The following is an 18,607-nucleotide window of genomic DNA, read 5'->3' as shown; positions in this document are numbered from 1 at the left end:
TTGTTAAATAAATAAATAAATAAATAAATTTATTTATTTTTGGCTGTGTTGGGTCTTTTTTGTTGTGCACGGGCTTTCTCCAGTTGCGGCAAGCGGGGCTACTCTTCGTTGCCGCACACAGGCTTATTGCGGTGGCTTCTCTTGTTGCAGAGCTCGGGCTCTAGGCTTCCGAGCTTCAGTAGTTGTGGCACGCGGGCTCAGTAGTTGTGGCTCGCGGGCTCTAGAGCACAGGCTCAGTAGTTGTGGTGCACGGGCTTAGTTGCTCTGCGGCATGTGGGATCTTCCCGGACCGGGCATCGAACCCGTGTCCCCTGCATTGGCAGGCGGATTCTTAACTGCTGCACCACCAGGGAAGTCCCTTTGTATTTGTATTTGTTTTTGTTTTTAGGAATATACATAAGAATATCTGCAAAGGACTTAAATATCTACAAAGGACTTATTAAATTTTTCCTAAGAATTTTATCGTTTTTGATGCTATCGTGAATGCAGTTGTTTTTTTTCTTTTTTAAAATATTTATTTATTTGGTTGCGCTGGGTCTTAGTTGCGGCAGGAGGGCTCCTTAGTTGCGATATTCAAACTCTTAGTTGCGGCGTGCATGTGGGATCTAGTTCCCTGACCAGGGATCGAACCCAGGCTCCCTGCACTGGGTGCGTGGAGTCCCATCCACTGCACCACCAGGGAAGTCCCCCAACACAGTTGTTTTCTTAATTTCATTTTTGTTATTAGTATAAAGTTGATTTTTTGTATACTGATCTTGTATCCTACAACCTTGCTAAACATGTAAGTTCTAGTAGTTTGTTTTGTTTTTGTTTTTGCTGTGTCTGTGTGTGTCTGTGTTTTCCTTATGACTTTCTACAAAGGATCATGTCATCTGCCAAGGAAGGCAATTTTATTTCTTCCACTCTGGATGCCTTTTGTTTACTTGCCTTTTCACACTGGCTACACCCTCCAGTACAATATAGAGTAGAGGTGGTGGGAGACTGCGTCCTTACCTTGTTTCTGATCTTAAAGGCAAAGTATTGTCTCACCATTAAATGTGATATTAGCTGTAGGTTTAGATGTCCTTTATCATAAGCTTCTGTAAAAATAAGATTCCTTGGCCTCATCTGAAGACTTAGGGAAGTGGATCTCGGAGAGCTGCAGCCGTGGGGAATCTGTACTTTCAGGAAGCAGCTCAGATGACAGCCTTGATGGTGTTTGAGGACCTATACTGCCCATTGCTTGTCGCGCGCCGTTAGAGGAGCTCCCATTTACACTCCCTGCCTTTCCTGGAAGAATCACTGAAGAAAGAATCTCAATACTCCTACAGTTGGGTGTAGTAAGCAACAAGACTGTCAGTTATAACAGTTTGACATTCTGCAGAATGGCCCTCAAAGAAAAGTGACGAATCTGCTCTCGCGCACTGACCAGAACTATAAACGGCAGTCTGGCGTTTGGGCTCTTTAGGAGTGGAAATGGGTCAAAGTCAAGAGGCAAACTTGAGCTATTAAATTGGCTGCCTAGGTGTCGTATTATGCCCAGTATTAAAAGCTCCTAGGCCCTGAGAATGAAATTATTAGTTTAATCTATAGCTTAATCTAACGATGGCTTAAAACTGCCATGCGGCCTAGCCAAACTACCTAACTATGAAGCGACACTATTTCTACGCGGAAATAATTTTACACCCCTAAGCAATGAATTACGAGAACATTTTTCCCTATTACCTCAACCCTGAGATCCAATCAGACGCAAAAACGGACCGAAAAAGAGACGCTGGCGCTATTGATTGACGTACATTTCAACCAATCTACAACGGAAGAAGAACGCGCCTGCGCAAGTCGTTATCCAATCCGTACTAGCGTTGGCGGAAGAGGCGGGGGTTGTGGAAACGGCCGCCGCAGGGTTGGCGGACTTGAGAAGGAGCAAAAATGGCGGAGTGAGGTTCGTGGAGGTCCCCTGGCCTTTGGGCCAGGGGGAGGGCCGGACCCCGGGCGCTCGAGTGCTTCTGCTGGCCCGTGCGAGGTAAGTAAGCCGAGAAGGCCAAGACGGGAACTAGCAGGAGGTGGCGCGGCCCAAGCCGTCCGAAGAACGGAGTGCGCGGAGCCTGCCCGCAGCTGGCACGGGCCTTGGCCAGGCGCGGGTTTCCTTCCGAGCGGCCCCAGGGCGGCAGCCCGCACTTTTCGGGGGGTGTTGCACCGTAACTCAGACCCGACCTGCCACTGACCTTCTCAGTGCCTTACCTTTGGCTGCCTTTGTGCTTTCGGCTTGTTGCCCGATGATTGCGCCCACCCTTGTGTATATGTGGCATTCTCTGCGTCGGCCATCGGTTTATCTTTGAAGAATATCTTTGTTTTATTGATTTATTTATGCTCCTCGCCTCACGAACTTCGTGTCCACTGTTTTGCCTGAGGCTCGGGTCTCAATCGAGGCCTGTTGCGGCTCTGAGTATTTTGTGTCCCTGTCCCTTTGACCTTGAGATTTGGTGTAACAGGTTTCCCCCACTTCCTGGGATTTAGTGTACGTTTAGTGTACGTTCTCTTGCTTACCTTTATTATATGCATTCGTTCCCACTCCCACCTCTCAAACTTTTTGAAGATCTGCGAAAGCAGCTTTGTCCTTGTATGACCTGATAGTTGCCTAATGGCGCATTAATCTCAGCTGACTCTAGGTAGAATTAACCGTAGTTTTCCAGAACTAAAGGAGTCAGTGTACAATTTTTATTTATATATAGAGAGAGAGAATGAGAAAGAGTTTGGGGAATTATTATTATAAAGTAATTTGTGTAATGGGGTGGAGTTACAAAGTATACTACTGTCAGGCATTTGTATTCGGTTCTTGTTTAATTTTATGGGATATCTTTTTTTGTAATTTGGGTTGTTATGACCCCTCATTCGGCCTTTCAGTTAAATTGTGGGAAAGGTTTCTGAGTTGGTGAAGCCTGTTTAAAACTGGCACATTAGTTAGGCCCAGTTCGAATGACATGTCCGAATACAAATGAATGTGTCTGGTATGCTTTTTGCTGGCCCTGGATTTAGCAGAGCTGAAAATACCAGGTAAAGAAATACTTCTAAATAAGACCTTTCTGTTGCTTTTGTCCAGAGTAGTTTTTTCATTTCATCTAGGAGAAGAAAGAAGATACTGGGCAGAGGAAAGGAACAGAACATCCTTCCTACCTCACAAACAGGGGAGTGATCATTTATACTAAAGCAAAGGTCTTTTGTGGGAGAAGAGTGTCCATAGCATCATCAGATTCTCACAGGGGACAGTGTTTAAAAACTCGAGAACCACTGCTCCAGGAGTTTTGACATCTTTATAAAATTAATGCCAGTGTAGGTAGAGAGTAAATTCTTTTTGATTGTTCCTTCTGAATAGTTTTTGATAGTGATGTTCTTAAGACTAGTTTGGTTCATTTGAATAATTTTGCACATAAATGCATACAGCAAAAGTGAGGGCTGTATCCTTACTGTAATGTTCTTTTTATTTTTCCTTATCACAGGAAGAACATTTTCCTTGACTTGTAGGTGCTTTTATATTCATCTCGAAAAGAAAACAAAATTCTGAACTCAGGATTTGGCAAGTGAGTAATAGTGGCTAATGCTTTCAAATACTGTTTACGCAGATTGGAAATAGCTAGATAGAAGTAGAACAAGAAATCATTAGCTTCAACAGAGGATGAACGTCAAAAGTGACTATAAATTATTGGTATAATCTCTCCCTGAAGGCACTAGGGAAGGATTTATTCCACGCTTTTCTTCTAGCTTTGGGTAGTTCTTTGGCTTGTGGCAGCATAACTCCAGTCTTCACAAGGCATTCTCCCTTTGTGTGTCTATGTCCTAAATTCTCCCTTTTATAAGGACACCAGTCAGATTAGGGGCCCACTTGGCCCACTTGGCTCCACTTGACCTCATCTTAATTAATTACATCTGCAGTGACTCTGTTTCTAAATAAGGTCATATTTTGAGGTATTCATATGACAACATAGGGATTTGGGGAGGACACAGTTCAAACCATAAGATCTACTTAGTCATATACCTTGATTGTATTATATGAAAAACATTCAATGTTGAACTGCTTTAAGGATTAAAATCTTGTATACCACTTGTATAAGGGACTTAGAGTAGTTAAAACCATAGAGACAGACAATAGAATAGTGGTTGCCAGGGGCTGCAGGGAGGGGAAATGGAGGTTTATTATTTAATTGGTACAGTTTCAGATTTGTAATATGAAAAGAGTTCTGGAGATGGATGGTGGTGATGGTTGCACGATAATGTGAATGTGCTTCTTACCACTGAAGTGAACACTTAAAAGGGGTTAAGATGATAAATTGTAAGTTGTGTGTATTTTACAATAAAAAAATTGAAGAAAGATGAGTGAAAAACTCCAACTATATGTATTTCAATATTAAGAAAAGGAATAAGAAGAGGGAAAAAGGAATAAATACCCTTTATCTGGTGGAGTCTTTATCATATACTTTTAGAGCCAAGGCTTTGTTGCTTGGATTGTAACCTTAATTAAGTCCAGGCAGACTGTTAAATAACACAAATTCAACTGAGTTAATTAATTAATTAATTAATTTATAAGTATAGTTGATTTACAATGTTGTGTTAATTTCTGCTGTACAGTAAAGTGACTCAGTTATACATACATCTATATTCTTTTCCATTTTGGTTTATCCCAGGACATTGAATCCCAGGACCTTGTATAGTGTGCTTTCATTTATGGGGAGGAAATAAATCCACTTAAGCACATCTATATTAGTATAGTCTAGCCCACATCTGGGGGCAGAAACTGTCCAACAAACCCAGCATTTGTTTTTCTTTTTCTTGTTTTGGCCGTGTGGCATGGGGGATCTTAGTTTCCAGATCAAGGATCGAACCCATGCCCCCTGCATTGGGAGCACAGAGTCTTAACCACTGGACCGCCAGGGAAGTCCCAGCATTTGTTTGTTGTTGTTTTTTTATAATTTTTTAAAATTTTTATTTATTTATTTATGGCTGTGTTGGGTCTTCGTTGCTGCACACTGGCTTTCTCTAGCTGTGGCGAGCGGGGGCTACTCTTTGTTGTGGTGTACGGGCTTCTCACTGCAGTGGCTTCTCTTGTTGTGGAGCATGGACTCTATAAGCATGCAGGCTTCAGTAGCTGTGGCACATGGTCTCAGTAGTTGTGGCTCATGGGCTCTAGAAAACAGGCTCAGTAGTTGTGGTGCACGGGCTTAGTTGCTCTGCAGCACATGGGATCTTCCCGGACGAGGGCTCGAACCCGTGTCCCCTGCTTTGGCAGGTGAATTCTTAACCACTGCACCACCAGGGAAGTCCTACAATACTGCTTTTTTTTTTTTTTTTTTGCGTTACGCGGGCCTCTCACTGTTGTGGCCTCTCCCGTTGCGGAGCACAGGCTCCGGACGCGCAGGCTCAGCGGCCATGGCTCACGGGCCCAGCCACTCCGCAGCATGTGGGATCTTCCCGGACCAGGGCACGAACCCATGTCCCCTGCATCGGCAGGCGGACTCCCAACCACTGCGCCACCAGGGAGGCCCCTACAATACTGCTTTTAAGCACAGATGTTTTATTTTATTTTTTTTAATTTTTAAATATTTATTTATTTTTGACTGTTGGGTCTTTGTTGCTGCGTGTGGGCTTTCTCTAGTTGTGGTGAGCAGGGGCTACTCTTCGTTGCAGTGCGTGGGCTTCTCATTGCGGTGGCGTCTTTTGTTGCGGAGCACAGGCTCTAGGGGCATGGGCTTCAGTAGTTGTGGCTCGCGGGCTTAGTTGCTCCGCGGTATGTGGGATCTTCCTGGACCAGGGCTCGAACCCATATCCTCTGCGTTGGCAGGCACATTCTTAACCACTGTGTCACCAGGGAAGTCCCAACACAAATGTTTTATATAGAATCATTTCATGGACTGTATTACTCCATTTGCATAAGAGGAAGTTAACGTGTATCTCGTTTTATATAATGCAAGTTTTTATATAATTTTAGCTTTTTGTATCATACTTACATAAGTTTCCTGGCTACTGCTTCTGCTTTTCTTTCTTTCTTTTTATTTATTTATTTGTTAGTTTGTTCTTTTTTTTTTTTTTTTTTTTTTTTTTTTTTTCTTTTTGCGGTATGTGGGCCTCTCACTGTTGTGGCCTCTCCCCTTGCGGAGCACAGGCTCCGGATGCGCAGGCCCAGCGGCCATGGCCCACGGGCCCAGCCGCTCCGCGGCATGTGGGATCCTCCCAGACCGGGGCACGAACCCGCGTCCCCTGCATCGGCAGGCGGACTCTCAACCACTGCGCCACCAGGGAGGCCCTGTTCTTATTTTTTGTATATTTATTTTTTTAGCCGCACCCTTACGCATGTGGGATCTTAGTTCCCCGACCAGGGATCGAACCCGTGCCCCCTGCATTGAAAGGTGGAGTCTTAACCACTGGACCTCTGCGGAAGTCCCTGCTTCTGCTTTTCTTTCTTTCTTTCTTTCTTTTTTTTAAAATAAATTTATTTATTTTTTTATGTTTGGCTGTGTTGGGTCTTCGTGGCTGCGCACGGGCTTTCTGTAGTTGCGGTGAGCGGGGGCTACTCTTCGTTGCAGTGCACGGGCTTCTCATTGCGGTGGTTTCTCTTGTTGTGGAGCACGGGCTCTAGGTGCACAGGTTCAGTAGTTGTGGCTCGTGGGCTCTAGAGCTCAGGCTCAGTAGTTGTGGCGCACGGGCTTAGTTGCTCCGCGGCATGTCGGGTCTTTCTGGACCAGGGCTTGAACCCGTGGCCCTTGCATTGGCAGGCAGATTCTTAACCACTGCGCCACCAGGGAAGCTCCCCTGCTTCTGCTTTTCCAGTGATAATACTGAATTTGTTGGTGTAGTTGGACATTTTCTTTTAAACAGTATGTAATCCAAAAAATTTTCTTCTGTGTGTTTTAAAATATTATTTTTAAAAAGTAAGCTCATAGAGAAGTACCTATCTTAATCTTCCTGTTTTCAATTTATTTTGTATTTCCAGGTATTTCTATGTTGTCTCCTGGAGTGGGGTTGTCCTGCTTCTTTTATCGGGCCACCTTCCCTATTCTTGAAATGTGGATATCTCTTCTCTACACTTTACCTCCATGATTTGGACTGGAAAAGGCTGCTTTTCTTTTTGTTCCACCTCTCAGATTCAAAGAAGAGAAGCGCCTGGGATGCAGTCATCCTGCTAACTTCTCTAGGAAGAAAGAAGCAACTGACATGCATCTTCTGCTGCAATTTGCTTAATCACAAATAATTTTACAAGCTGAAGGCTGATACCATTTGAAACAGGTGCTTAGATGGTGATATTTGTGAATTCTTTACCTTTTGTTCCAGACGAGAAGACGAAATAGCAAGCATGCGTGACATCAGGGTGTTTTTTTTAACGCCTTCCAGTTTTAGCAACTGTTGTGATAAGCACAGTTGAGACTTGCAGCAGTAAATTCCAAATATGTGTTCTAATTTGAAGTGAAAGAGATGCTTAAAAAATTACATATATATCTAATACCTGCCTCATCCTTTAGCATAGATTTACTGGATAAGAACAAAGGTCCAATTTTGCAGTAAAACCTTTGATGTGATAAAGAAGCATAAAGACAGGATATCACAAGGTTAGTTGCATATGTGAGTACATCATCACAACTGTATAAATACACATTTTTACATGTGTAAGTCCACATTTTTGGATGATAAGAGGGATATTTCTCCTGGAGACGGAAGCTGTGGTGGACTTCTTTCTCAGAAGTCTTTGGATATATGGTATTTTTTTAATGTTTTTTCATTCTTCTAAGGAGTAACCACATTGTGCAGATGCTAACCCTATGAATGCATGCTTGGGTTTAGTGAAAGGTTGGTAAAAGGAAACTAAACAGTTTTGAGTCCAGGGATGGAACCCTCTTCACCACCCTAGGATGAGAAGCTACTGTATTAAAATTAGTTCATTCTTTTTCATGCAGTCTTTTTTATATAGCACTTGAGACTTGGTGTTACATGCTGCTAAGGCTGGAAGAAAAGTGGCAAAAGTGGTTTTTCTGTTCAGAAGATCTGGGATGGACCCTACAGTATGACCTGCCTTCACCTTTGGACATACAGGAGTGGAGAAAGAAATGAGGAAAGTTTCCATATTACTCCTTTCTCCTAAGAAAAAGAAGTGAAAATGCTTTATGCAGCTCCACCTGACTTTATGGCGTTTCACATTCTATAGCTCTGTTTTTTGTAAAAGGATAAGGTAACTTTTTTCCTTTGATCCAAGATGGGTTCTTGGGTATTTGATTTATTTTTCTAGGCAATAGGTGTATGTTCGGCTGAAAAGGCTGGGACTGAGGTAACTTTCTCCAGTTGGAACTGAACTTTCTCATCAGAGAATGGGCCTCAGAAGAAATGTTCCCAGACTGTGGTTGGGTCAATGTAGATTTAGAAGAAATCCAGGGTCTGAAAAAACTCAGACAAGAAAAATAGTTCCAGTAAGAAATAATGAATTTCCTTTCTTTCTGTTAAAACTTAATACTATCTGATGAACAGACGACAGGGTAAAGCCGTCCTTGCTTCCAAATCAACAGAGGACCATTGTATGAATTGCCAGGTGTTTACATAAGAAGAATGAAACCTTTGTAAGTTTTTGTGAGTAGAGAAAGAATTTACAGCTGGTTAGATGAAATTAAGAACAAATCATCTTAGATCATCTCTGTGATACAGGGAATGTTTGCCCAGGGCCATGCATGTTGTGCTGCTGAAATCTTGGGGCAGATTTACCAGAATTTGAGAGTGATAGAAATAGCCAAAAATTGGAAATATTGAACACTCTTACTGATTAGTTAAATTGGTCAGCCAATTTGAATTGGCATACGGAAGCGTTTTAGTAAAATAATTACATAATATAGATAAAAATATAATTTCCTTTAATTGGGGGCAATTACTGAGTGGTAAAGCATAGTAGAAGTAACTTGGATAAAGGTAACTTAAATTTTTGTCTAAGTAACTTCTCAGCCACTTCCTGATGTTTTCTATCAGTATTTTGGAATCGATAAGGACAGAATGGAACCTACATACATGAGTCCTGTAGGTATGTTGGGAATATCATATCATGGAGAATTTGTATCTTCAGTTGTCTGTTACCCATCCTCCCCATGTTTTTTTGGGCAACTTTTTGGGTAGGATTGTTTGGCAGGGGATAGAGACCCTCTACTGTCAGCACCAGTGAAACCGTCTCTGGCCCACTTGTTTGAATAATTGTGTGTGTATCAGACTCATCTTCTCCAGTTGCTTTACAGATTTTCATTTCAGAGCTAAGAGAACCACTGTTTACTGCTTTCAAGTTGTTTCTGCATCTTCCATGATTTTCACCAGATGGCATTTAACAAAATGGGTATATTCCAGTTGTATTTGCCCAGTGTTTACTTAATACATCTACATTGTTTTTCCTGGTCTATTTTGGTCCACTTCATGATGGCAAAAGCTATAATTTTAGGCAGGACTGTGCCTCAATCTGTAGCTGTGCCTACATCCTTTCCTTTGCTCATCCATGTTAGCTGGCAGTTTTTCTTTTAAAAAGTTGAACAAAAATGGGATATGTGCAATAGAAATATATATATATATGTATATTTTAATACTTGTGGACAGATGTTACAAGTTGTTTAAGAACAACAAAATCACCAATGTCTTCCATTTTGAGATGTGTATAGTTTTGTAAGCATTAGTGCTTGGTAGCATATTGTAGTGCCATGTTAGGGGTTAGTGCATGAGCCTAGTAATAATTTAAACTTCAGGATGAATTATTGATAATAACTAATAGTGTAAAAAGAGTGGAAAATCTAGACCTTTTCTTTTCTCATAAATATCTGAATCCGTGATATTCTCCCTGGGGAAAAGAGATTGAGGCCAAAAAGACTCATTTATGAATAGAAATATGGGGTCACAAGGTGAGATACTGTCTTTGAGGATTTTTAAGCTTTCCATGAGGTAGGAAACCAGTTCCCTTTGTGTGTTATGAAACCTTATATCAAAATGAGGCCCCATTTCATGATTCTGCTTTGCTCTCTTTGAGGTGAGACTGTTCTTACACTGTTTTCACATTGTATGTCTTGTAGGTTTATTGTTTTCCCACTCTTTTTGCATCAGATTATTTTACATTTTGCATGTCTTACTGAGATGCTTTGTTAATTGCTCAAGTGAGTGCTTTTCTAATCTGAAGACCATTTATGTTTCGTATCTGCAGTATGCTACATGTTAACAGAAGAACACTGGTCAGTAGTTGAGTGTCCTAGATAATTTCTCTTGGGCTTTTCCTGTTTCCAAATTTGCTGAATTGTGTATTGATGAGATCCCAGACCTTTTCATGAGAATTGGCAATGTAGCTAAATGGAGGCTACCTAGGTTGCCATGTATTAATATTAACTAACTCCCTGCTTGGTTATAGTAAATTGCCTCAGACAGCTTTCACTCTTTTCTCTTTTCCTTGTAGAAATAAAAGTTGTTTTGTTCTAAAAGCATAGCTTTCTGTAGAAAAGAAATTTCTACCTCTAAAAGCTTTCTTAAGAACTTGGAAATGGCAGTTTTCTGGGGTGATTTTTAAATCTCAGTATTAGGAGAGTCCAGGATTTATTGCCACAGATTCTATAGTTAGTATGATAGGAAATGCAAAACTTTTTTAATGTGGTGTGTCTTGTGTGCAGAAGCAGGCTTAAAGAAATTGACTCTTGGGCAGCAAATCTCGAGGGACCCAGGTTTAGATTCTTATAGTGTACTTAAAGTAGTTGTACTCTTGGTTCAATTAGTTTAGTGCCTGGGAGAATCCACTTCTGAAAAGCATTTAAACATTTTAAAAAATACCTCTGAAAAGGTAATGAATGCAAAATAGCACAGTATATAGGAAAGAATATTTCCTAGTGCAAAAAAAAAGCCATAAAACAATTTTCAAGAGGTAGAATTTCAGTAGCAATAACAGTTTTGCATGTAAACTAAGTTGCATTAGCAGGGTTGTACAGTAGAATACTACTTGAGTTTGAGGCTCTGTGATAACAGAATTCCATGAAAGGAAAAAGATGTTGTAGGTAAAGAGTATATAAAAGGTACTTAAAAAAACTATGAATGTATATGAATATATCATTATGTGAGAAATAGCAACATTTGTGCAAGTTAAAGGTTAAAGACCCTACTTGTTTGCTAGAGCAGAGGGTTAGAGCAATTTAAGCTTTTCTAATACTTAACCTGGAAACGTACTCCTACTGAGTAACCCCACTGAAGCTCATCGTGTGGGGATTTTGCTTATGATGTTTCTTTTAACAACAGGCATTTATAAAATGGCATACTTTTTGCTTTGTCACCTCATCTTTCTCCATTAGTTTCCTGGGTACATTTTTTAAAGAGAGAAAAGTTTGCTGTGTGTGTATATTTAGAGTTTAAAAAACCAGACCAAGAACTTGGATAGCTGGCTTTTCCTCATGCCTGTTAGTGTAGGGGCGTTAGGATTTAAAGGTATAAAACAAAAGGACTGAAGGGAATGGTCAAAGACAGTACACTGTTTAATGTAGATGTGCCAAGGCCTGTGGCCTGTGACTGCTTATTTTAACAAGAACCCAGCAAACTAGTTTCTTGATCTGAAGAATCATACAGCTCTCACATCAGGATGTAATAGTGGAATGAGGGTGACTTCTTACTCCCTTTTACCTCATGTTCATCTTGGCCATTTAGCACCTTGAAGATCCCTGAAAAGATTGTGTGTGTGTGTTCCCTTGTTTTCCCAGGGGAAAAAACTGAAAGATGAGTGGATCTAAGAAAATAGTGCCTCTTGAATATTAAATTCTTAAATGGCAACTCCAAAGGATAGAGAGAAGGCTATATTAAATTAATTATAGCTCCTCTTTAAATATCCTATGTCTTCAGTTTTGTGTTAGAGACATTGGAATAACCAAGCAATATTCAAACATCTGCACGATCATGAGGACACCACTGCATATTACAGTGATGTCAGTAACAGTTTAGTTACTTAGAACAATTAAAGATTACCCTTAATAGCAACATTCATAGTTTTAAATGCTCAAATGTGCTACAAGTTTTTGTAGTCTCCAAGTATGGTTGATACTTCTCAATGTTGTTTTGGTCTCATGTTTACTCTTTGTGTACCTGTGATATGCAAAATATGAAGAGACCCTTGGCCTCCAGGAGTTTACATTCTCATGGTGCTGCTGGTGCAAGCAAATTGCTTCTAGTTTATTCAGAACATTGCTTGGCTGTTAATTATACCATGTTTGGAAGGATTCCTTGGCCAATAGTTTTCAAAAGCAGAGGGCTATGCTAAACTTCAGGGCATTGATTTTTGAGTTTACATTGTATTAGCTCTGCTGTTCATGAACTCCTTTTCCCCAGGGAGCTGTGCAGGTAATGCTCATTCATGTGAATCAAACTATTCTGCCTAAGAGCATCTTCATCATCTCTATACCACCTATGCTCTTCTATGCCATCACTGTTAGTAAATGGCCAAGAAAACTCACTGCTCCAGAGGACATCTCTCAGTACTCTATTTTCCCAAATTTTTTACATCATTCTCTATCCAAAAGGACCAGAATTTGCAATTAATCCTTTTATAACTGAATAATGGTCCTAATTTTAACCTTTTTGTGTGTGACTTTTGTACCTCTGTCTGAAGCAGCATTGTGATAGATGTGGAGCACCTTCCTGCATTTCTAAGCAATCACTTTATTAACCCACATTTTCAGTTGAAATTTTGCATGTATCCTTGTAATTTCCTCTACTTCCTCTGAGTCAAGGGGTTTACTCTGCATGTTTATTAAAAGTGGGTCTGGATGGAAGTGCAAGCAATAGTGGCAGGCCCATAGCTCTTATTTTAGAGTATAATATTCTAATGCATGGTTGAAAATGTCCAGTGTTACGTGGCTACTAGTAATTACATATATGCATTTATTAATAATGAAGCAATAGAGACTTAAACCACTAGCTTGAATTTATTGTTTGGATTATTAGTTTTCATTTTCTAAGATTATCTTACTTCCATTGAAAATGGAAGCTAGAAGATAAACAGGGGCAACCATAAGACATTCAAACTGTCAGGAATAGAGCATAACAGTGCTCACCTTCTAACCTCTTGCCTGGTTCCATTAGTCCCCAAGCATGTTTAAAAACAAAAGGCACAAACTAAGCATGTTCAAATAAATAAAGAAGCTGCTATGGCTATAATAATCAGAAAGGTGCAGAGTTTCAGAAAGAGTATGGAATACCAGTGTGGAAGATGTAGAGTAACTAGGGATGGGGTTTGTCTGATACAGTTTATGTGGCTTAAGTTTGGATCTCTTAAGACTAGAATCTTGGAAGTGAATAGAGGCAACATGGACATATTTCAGATGTTCCAGGATTTTCAGGTAACTAGGTGACTCTTTGGATGGTACTGGTATTACCCAGCCATAAAAGATCTTTCCAGCAAAGGCCCCATTCCATTTTATGGAAATAGTCCTTAAAATATAGACACATCTGTGGTTTGGTTTTTCTGTTGTTATTGTATTTAAGTTTTTAAAGAAATTTTTTTATAGCCAGAGTTTTATCCTTGATGTTTTGGTTAGACGTCATAATTTGTTGCCTAAAGCTTTTGATGCCAGGTAGACAGGAGCAAGTTTTCCCATTTTGTAAAAAAGAAAAACCTTGCTGTTTATTTTCTTACTTGATGCAGAAAATAGATCAGTTCATTGTAATAGCTTAAAATTTTTTGAGATGATTCCTGACTTTGAAATAACCCATGTAAGTACATGTGATCATAACAAATAATGTACAAATGCAATTCCTTATATTTAAAAGAGACCTAAGTAGAAGAGAATTCAAGATTAGACTGGATGATTTTCACTAGGCCCCTTCCAGGTTTCATGTTCTATGATTGAAAAATAATTTTTCCAAAATTATTTCAACCTCATTTTAATCTTCACTGTGGGATTTCACTCTGAATACCTTTATGAATGTTTAAGTGGAATGGTAACTTTCCAGTAGTTCCTAATGAATAACTTATAGTCCTTTTACCCAGTTCAGGAAGTGAAATGTCATATCCCATATGTAAAGTTTCTGTTTGGTACTTATCAGTAAATGTCTGCCAAACAATGAAACCAGTAAAGATTTAAGGACAGAGTTTCTCTAATCTCTGTTCCTATTATTTCCCCTAGGCCATATTAAAATGTTAATATTAGAAGCCAGACATCACAGATTTTTCCAGGAACCTATACTCGTAAACCATTAAAGTCAATAGTAGATATCTTAAGGTTAGAATTTTCGAAAGATTTTGTCTCCCTTGGTGATGGTATGCCATGCCATAGATTAAAATATAATTTTCTCCCAGGGATAAATATTCTGGCAATACATTATCATCAGTCCGTAAACAACAGTAATAGTCTTGGCCCTTACCTTAAAACCACCTATCACTGGTAATTTAAAAGATTCATGTTAGAATAACCTTTGCATAGAGTTTTACTTCAGTAGCTTTTGTTTTTACTTGCTGTTCAGATCTTCTTCATTGCCTCATTGGTATAGAAGATAATGTTAAAAGAATTTCATTGAATGTTTGAAGTTTTACAAAAGGCAGCTTGCTTTCTAATCTATGCATCTTTGGGATATTAGAAATATTCTTTGCTGTAAAAAGGAACTGCTGTAAAAGTTGGAAACTCTGCGCCTGTGTACATATATATTTTGGCAATAAAGCAGCATGGGCTGAGAATGCACTGAAATTTCACTGTGTTGTTATTTGGAATGGGTAATTCTAATAATGCAGTAAATTATGGAGATGGAAGAAGGAGCCTATCCACAGACCTGTGCTTAGGTAGGCGCCAGATGTCAAATAAAGAAGACAAAGGACCTGGGTTTCTTGATGCCAAGTTGTGGCAGTTTCTGTTGTAGTTCAAGGGAAAAACAGGCAACCATATGAATAAAGAGGCACCTTATTTAAACTGCCCTTATGCCATCCCCTGTTTTACCTTTAGGGCCAACCTTATGCTAGGTCTAGGAGCAAATGTTTAGTTTCTGGTAAGGAAATAATGATACAATTATTGCCGATAATTAAGCTTTTATATATATATATATATATATTTTTTTTTTTTTTTTTGCGGTACGCAGGCCTCTCACTGTTGTGGCCTCTCCCGTTGCGGAGCACAGGCTCCGGACGTGCAGGCTCAGCAGCCATGGCTCACGGGCCTAGCCGCTCCGCGGCATGTGGGATCTTCCCAGACCGGGGCACGAACCCGTGTCCTCTGCATCGGCAGGCGGACTCTCAACCACTGCGCCACCAGGGAAGCCCTTATATTTAATTTTAAAAAGTTAACTAAAGACGGCAACACTAATTAAGAAGAGATCCTCCTAGATTCAGGGGAAAGGAAAGGAGTTTTTTCAGTTTTAAGAAAGCTGTTACAAACTTCCTTGGGATTGGCTATTGTCAAATGAACAAAAGCTATGTGGTTTTTGTGATGTGATAACTAATGTAATAGTTCCTTCCTTTGATTTATGAGACTATTCATTTAACACACACTGATATACTCCACTCCCAGGTACTGTGCTAGATGCTGGAGTTATAAAAATTGAGATGGTTTCTGCCATTAATTAAGGAGCTCAAAAGTGTACAACTGAGGACTTTATATATGCAATTTTTTTGTTCTCATAAATACATGGAATTTTGAAAACACTTTTATTCAACATATACACAATGCTAAATGATAACTAGCCTTAGAATCTGTTAATATCAGCCAGTCATTATTGATGTTATAGACTTCCAGAGGAGCTTTTATACCACTAAGGCCTTGTTTAAAAAAGTCACCCATTAGTGAGAGTATTAGTACAATTGGTACAACATTTATGGAAGGCATAATATCAAAATTGTAAATGCACATGCCCTTTGACTCTGTTCCACTTTAGGAATCACTCCTACAGAAATACCAAGACAGATACGCAGACATGACAAGGATCCAATAAAACAATGGTTAAATTCTGATGTATTCATGATTGAATCACATGCAAGTGTTAAGTAATTTGTGAGGCCTGGTATAGAAAGCTGTCTGTGACATGTATTATTTGAGAAGCAGGCTGCAGAATAATGTGAAAAATATAATTGCCTTTTATGTCTGTGTCTGTCCACACGCATGAAGGTTATAATAGCTAGCATTTATTAAGCACTTAATATTAAGCGTTACTCTTAATTACATTAGATGTATTCATTAACTCATTTAATCCTCACTAGAGCCCTAGTTAGTTTTTAATCCCTATTTTACAAGAAGAGTTTAATTCTTCAAGTTCATGGCTAATAAGTAACCAAGCCACAATCTGAATCTAAATCATTTGGCTCCCAGCATGCTACATTGTGCCTCTCAGAAATGTAAGGGGAAGTGTACTTTTACCCTTTCCTTTGTCACACATCTATATCTGAATTTTTTTCTAGAGTAAACATGTAATTTGTATTTGAGATAAAAAAATATTTAAAACCAGCCAGCTTAATTTTTTTTTTTTTTTTTTTTTTTTGCAGTACGCGGGCCTCTCACTGTTGTGGCCTCTCCTGTTGCGGAGCACAGGCTCCGGACGCGCAGGCTCAGCGGCCGTGGCTCACGGGCCCAGCCGCTCTGCAGCATGTGGGATCTTCCCGGACCGGGGCACGAACCCGTGTCCCCTGCATCGGCAGGCGGACTCCCAACCACTGCGCCATCAGGGAAGCCCCAGCCAGCTTAATTTGATGTCAAGTTCAAGCATTTAATTTTCTATTGAAAGTCTACCAAAACAGCAAATCCAGAGGTTAAGGAAAATAGCTATGTAAGAACAGCTTTTTAAAGAAAGGAAATACGTTGAGGCAGACATACCCATACGCAATAAGAATCCCAGGGTGATTCAATGTAGTATTATTATTAGGTCTCATTCTTTAGGAGTAGAAAGAGCTTTTCTGGTACTGGTTGTTGCCAGAGGCTTCGCCCTTACTTAACCAAATTTTGCAACTCAAAAGCATAAAGCGAGCCAGAATTTTCTCTCTCAAATAGTTTTAAAGGAAAATAATATCCTATATGCAGTCTAAAATGGAAGGAATCTGCTCTTATATCTGCTAGCCACTGGGGACTCCCCTGGTGGTCCAGTGGTTAAGACTGCGCTTCCAATACAGGGGGTGTGGGTTCGATCCCTGGTCAGGGAACTAAGATCCCACATGCTGTGCAGCACAGCAAAAAAAAAAAAAAATCTGCTAGCCACATCGGAACCACATTAACTTCTCTGTGCACCACCACCTGGCTATCATCTCTTGATTGAGCTAGTGCCAGCCCCTCCTTGGTTGTCTGCTTGCCGCCCTCCCACCCATTCTCATAGGACAACCCTAATGAGGTTCTGAAAACGAAAATTTGATCCTGTCACAGGCCTCCTTTAATAGTCTTCAAGGTTGTTGGGAGAAAAACAAACATCCTTCAGAAGGCCGATAAGACCTTGCAACCGCTGGTTTCTGGACACCGTTGTAACCCCTACAGGTCTTTTTAAGGGCCTTTGTATAGACTGTTCTCTTCATCAGCTTATTAAACGCCTACTCATATTTCAGACCACTGCTGAAACATTACTTCCACAGAGAGGCCTTACCTGACCCCCAAACCAGGTCAGTTACTTGCTATATGTGCTTATATCTCTATGTCCCTTTTCTTCAGAACCCTTACTACAGTTGTAATTTTAAATGTCTTCATGTGGTTATTTGAGTGTCCCATCTCTTGACTACATTATAAACTGAGGATACAGAGTAGCTGATTTTGCTTATCTTTCATCCCCAGCAGCTAATAGATATTTATACTTTATAAATATTTATTAAATGAATAATATGATGAGCTACTAAGCCACAGTGCTACATAAAGCAAAAGAAAGCATTTCGGTAAATGTTTGATGTTTTTATCATTCCTTTCATTATCATCCTGTTAAGCTCAGTTTACAACAGAAAAGGGAAAGATAAATATATACTATGCAGTTAACTTACTGAACATAACCTACAGAAAATGTATGTACCCGTATTTCACATAAGAAAAAAATGATTCTCAGTATTCATGACAGTTGCTCCATGTAGGAATAATAGTCAACATAAGTACAATGCTATTTTCAGGGCAAACATGCATCTTTAGATCAGAGCACTCATGGGACATTGCCTCTTAATCCCTAAATTTGCAGTCAAAATGTTTTCCGAAATTGATAAAGAGCTAAAATAAATTCTTAAATAACTATGAAACCTGGACAGAAGTCTCCTTAGTTTCTCATCTTCCAGAAACAGCTTCACAAATCACTTGGAAAATCAGTCTAGAGGTAAACAATAAACCACATTTCCCATCCATCCTTGAAACTGATCTTTCTTGAGAAGTGATCAAACAGCACCTGTTGTTGAAGACAGCAATAAGGCCTGAACATGATACTCAAGCTTTGATTCTGGATCAGTTTGTTGGCTTGGACTGGTCAGGAGTCACTTCCTTCAGAATCTTCATAAGTGAATTTAAGCGAGTATGCGTTAACATTATCTTCTCTTTCAGCTGGGAAGAGAAATACATAGATTATCAGGGAATCTTAAATTTAACTCTCAATCTGCTGGTTCTAGAAGCCACTTCAGACTTAAGCTAGTGACTGGGAGCTGGCAATACTGCAACACATTTCAAAAGGACATCTGTTC

General features: G+C 39.8%; 1 protein-coding gene and 1 long non-coding RNA gene across 3 annotated transcripts in view; one reads left to right on the top strand and one right to left on the bottom strand.

The window, feature by feature from the left end:
* Positions 1–1,856: 1,856 nt before the first annotated feature.
* Positions 1,857–14,681, top strand: LOC308615111. Its single transcript, XR_014015481.1, has 3 exons — positions 1,857–2,002; positions 3,477–3,557; positions 6,962–14,681. It is a non-coding gene; the product is annotated as an uncharacterized lncRNA (long non-coding RNA).
* Positions 13,208–18,607, bottom strand: part of OIP5 (Opa interacting protein 5) — an 18,685-nt gene continuing 13,285 nt past the window's right edge. Inside the window, exon 5 of one of the 2 annotated variants that reach the window (XM_081230190.1) lies at positions 13,208–18,470. In XM_081230190.1, the coding sequence (XP_081086316.1) occupies positions 18,375–18,470 (96 nt within the window). In that variant the 3' untranslated portion in view covers positions 13,208–18,374. The remainder of the gene's footprint in view (positions 18,471–18,607) is intronic. The other variant, XR_014015480.1, reaches the window with a different exon arrangement.

This window comes from Mesoplodon bidens (genome assembly GCF_964165515.1).
Source record: "Mesoplodon bidens genome assembly, chromosome: 3".
Taxonomy (NCBI): Eukaryota; Metazoa; Chordata; class Mammalia; order Artiodactyla; family Ziphiidae; genus Mesoplodon; species Mesoplodon bidens.
The sequence above is the reverse complement of the archived record's forward strand: the minus strand, read 5'-3'. Positions and strand labels throughout refer to the sequence as shown.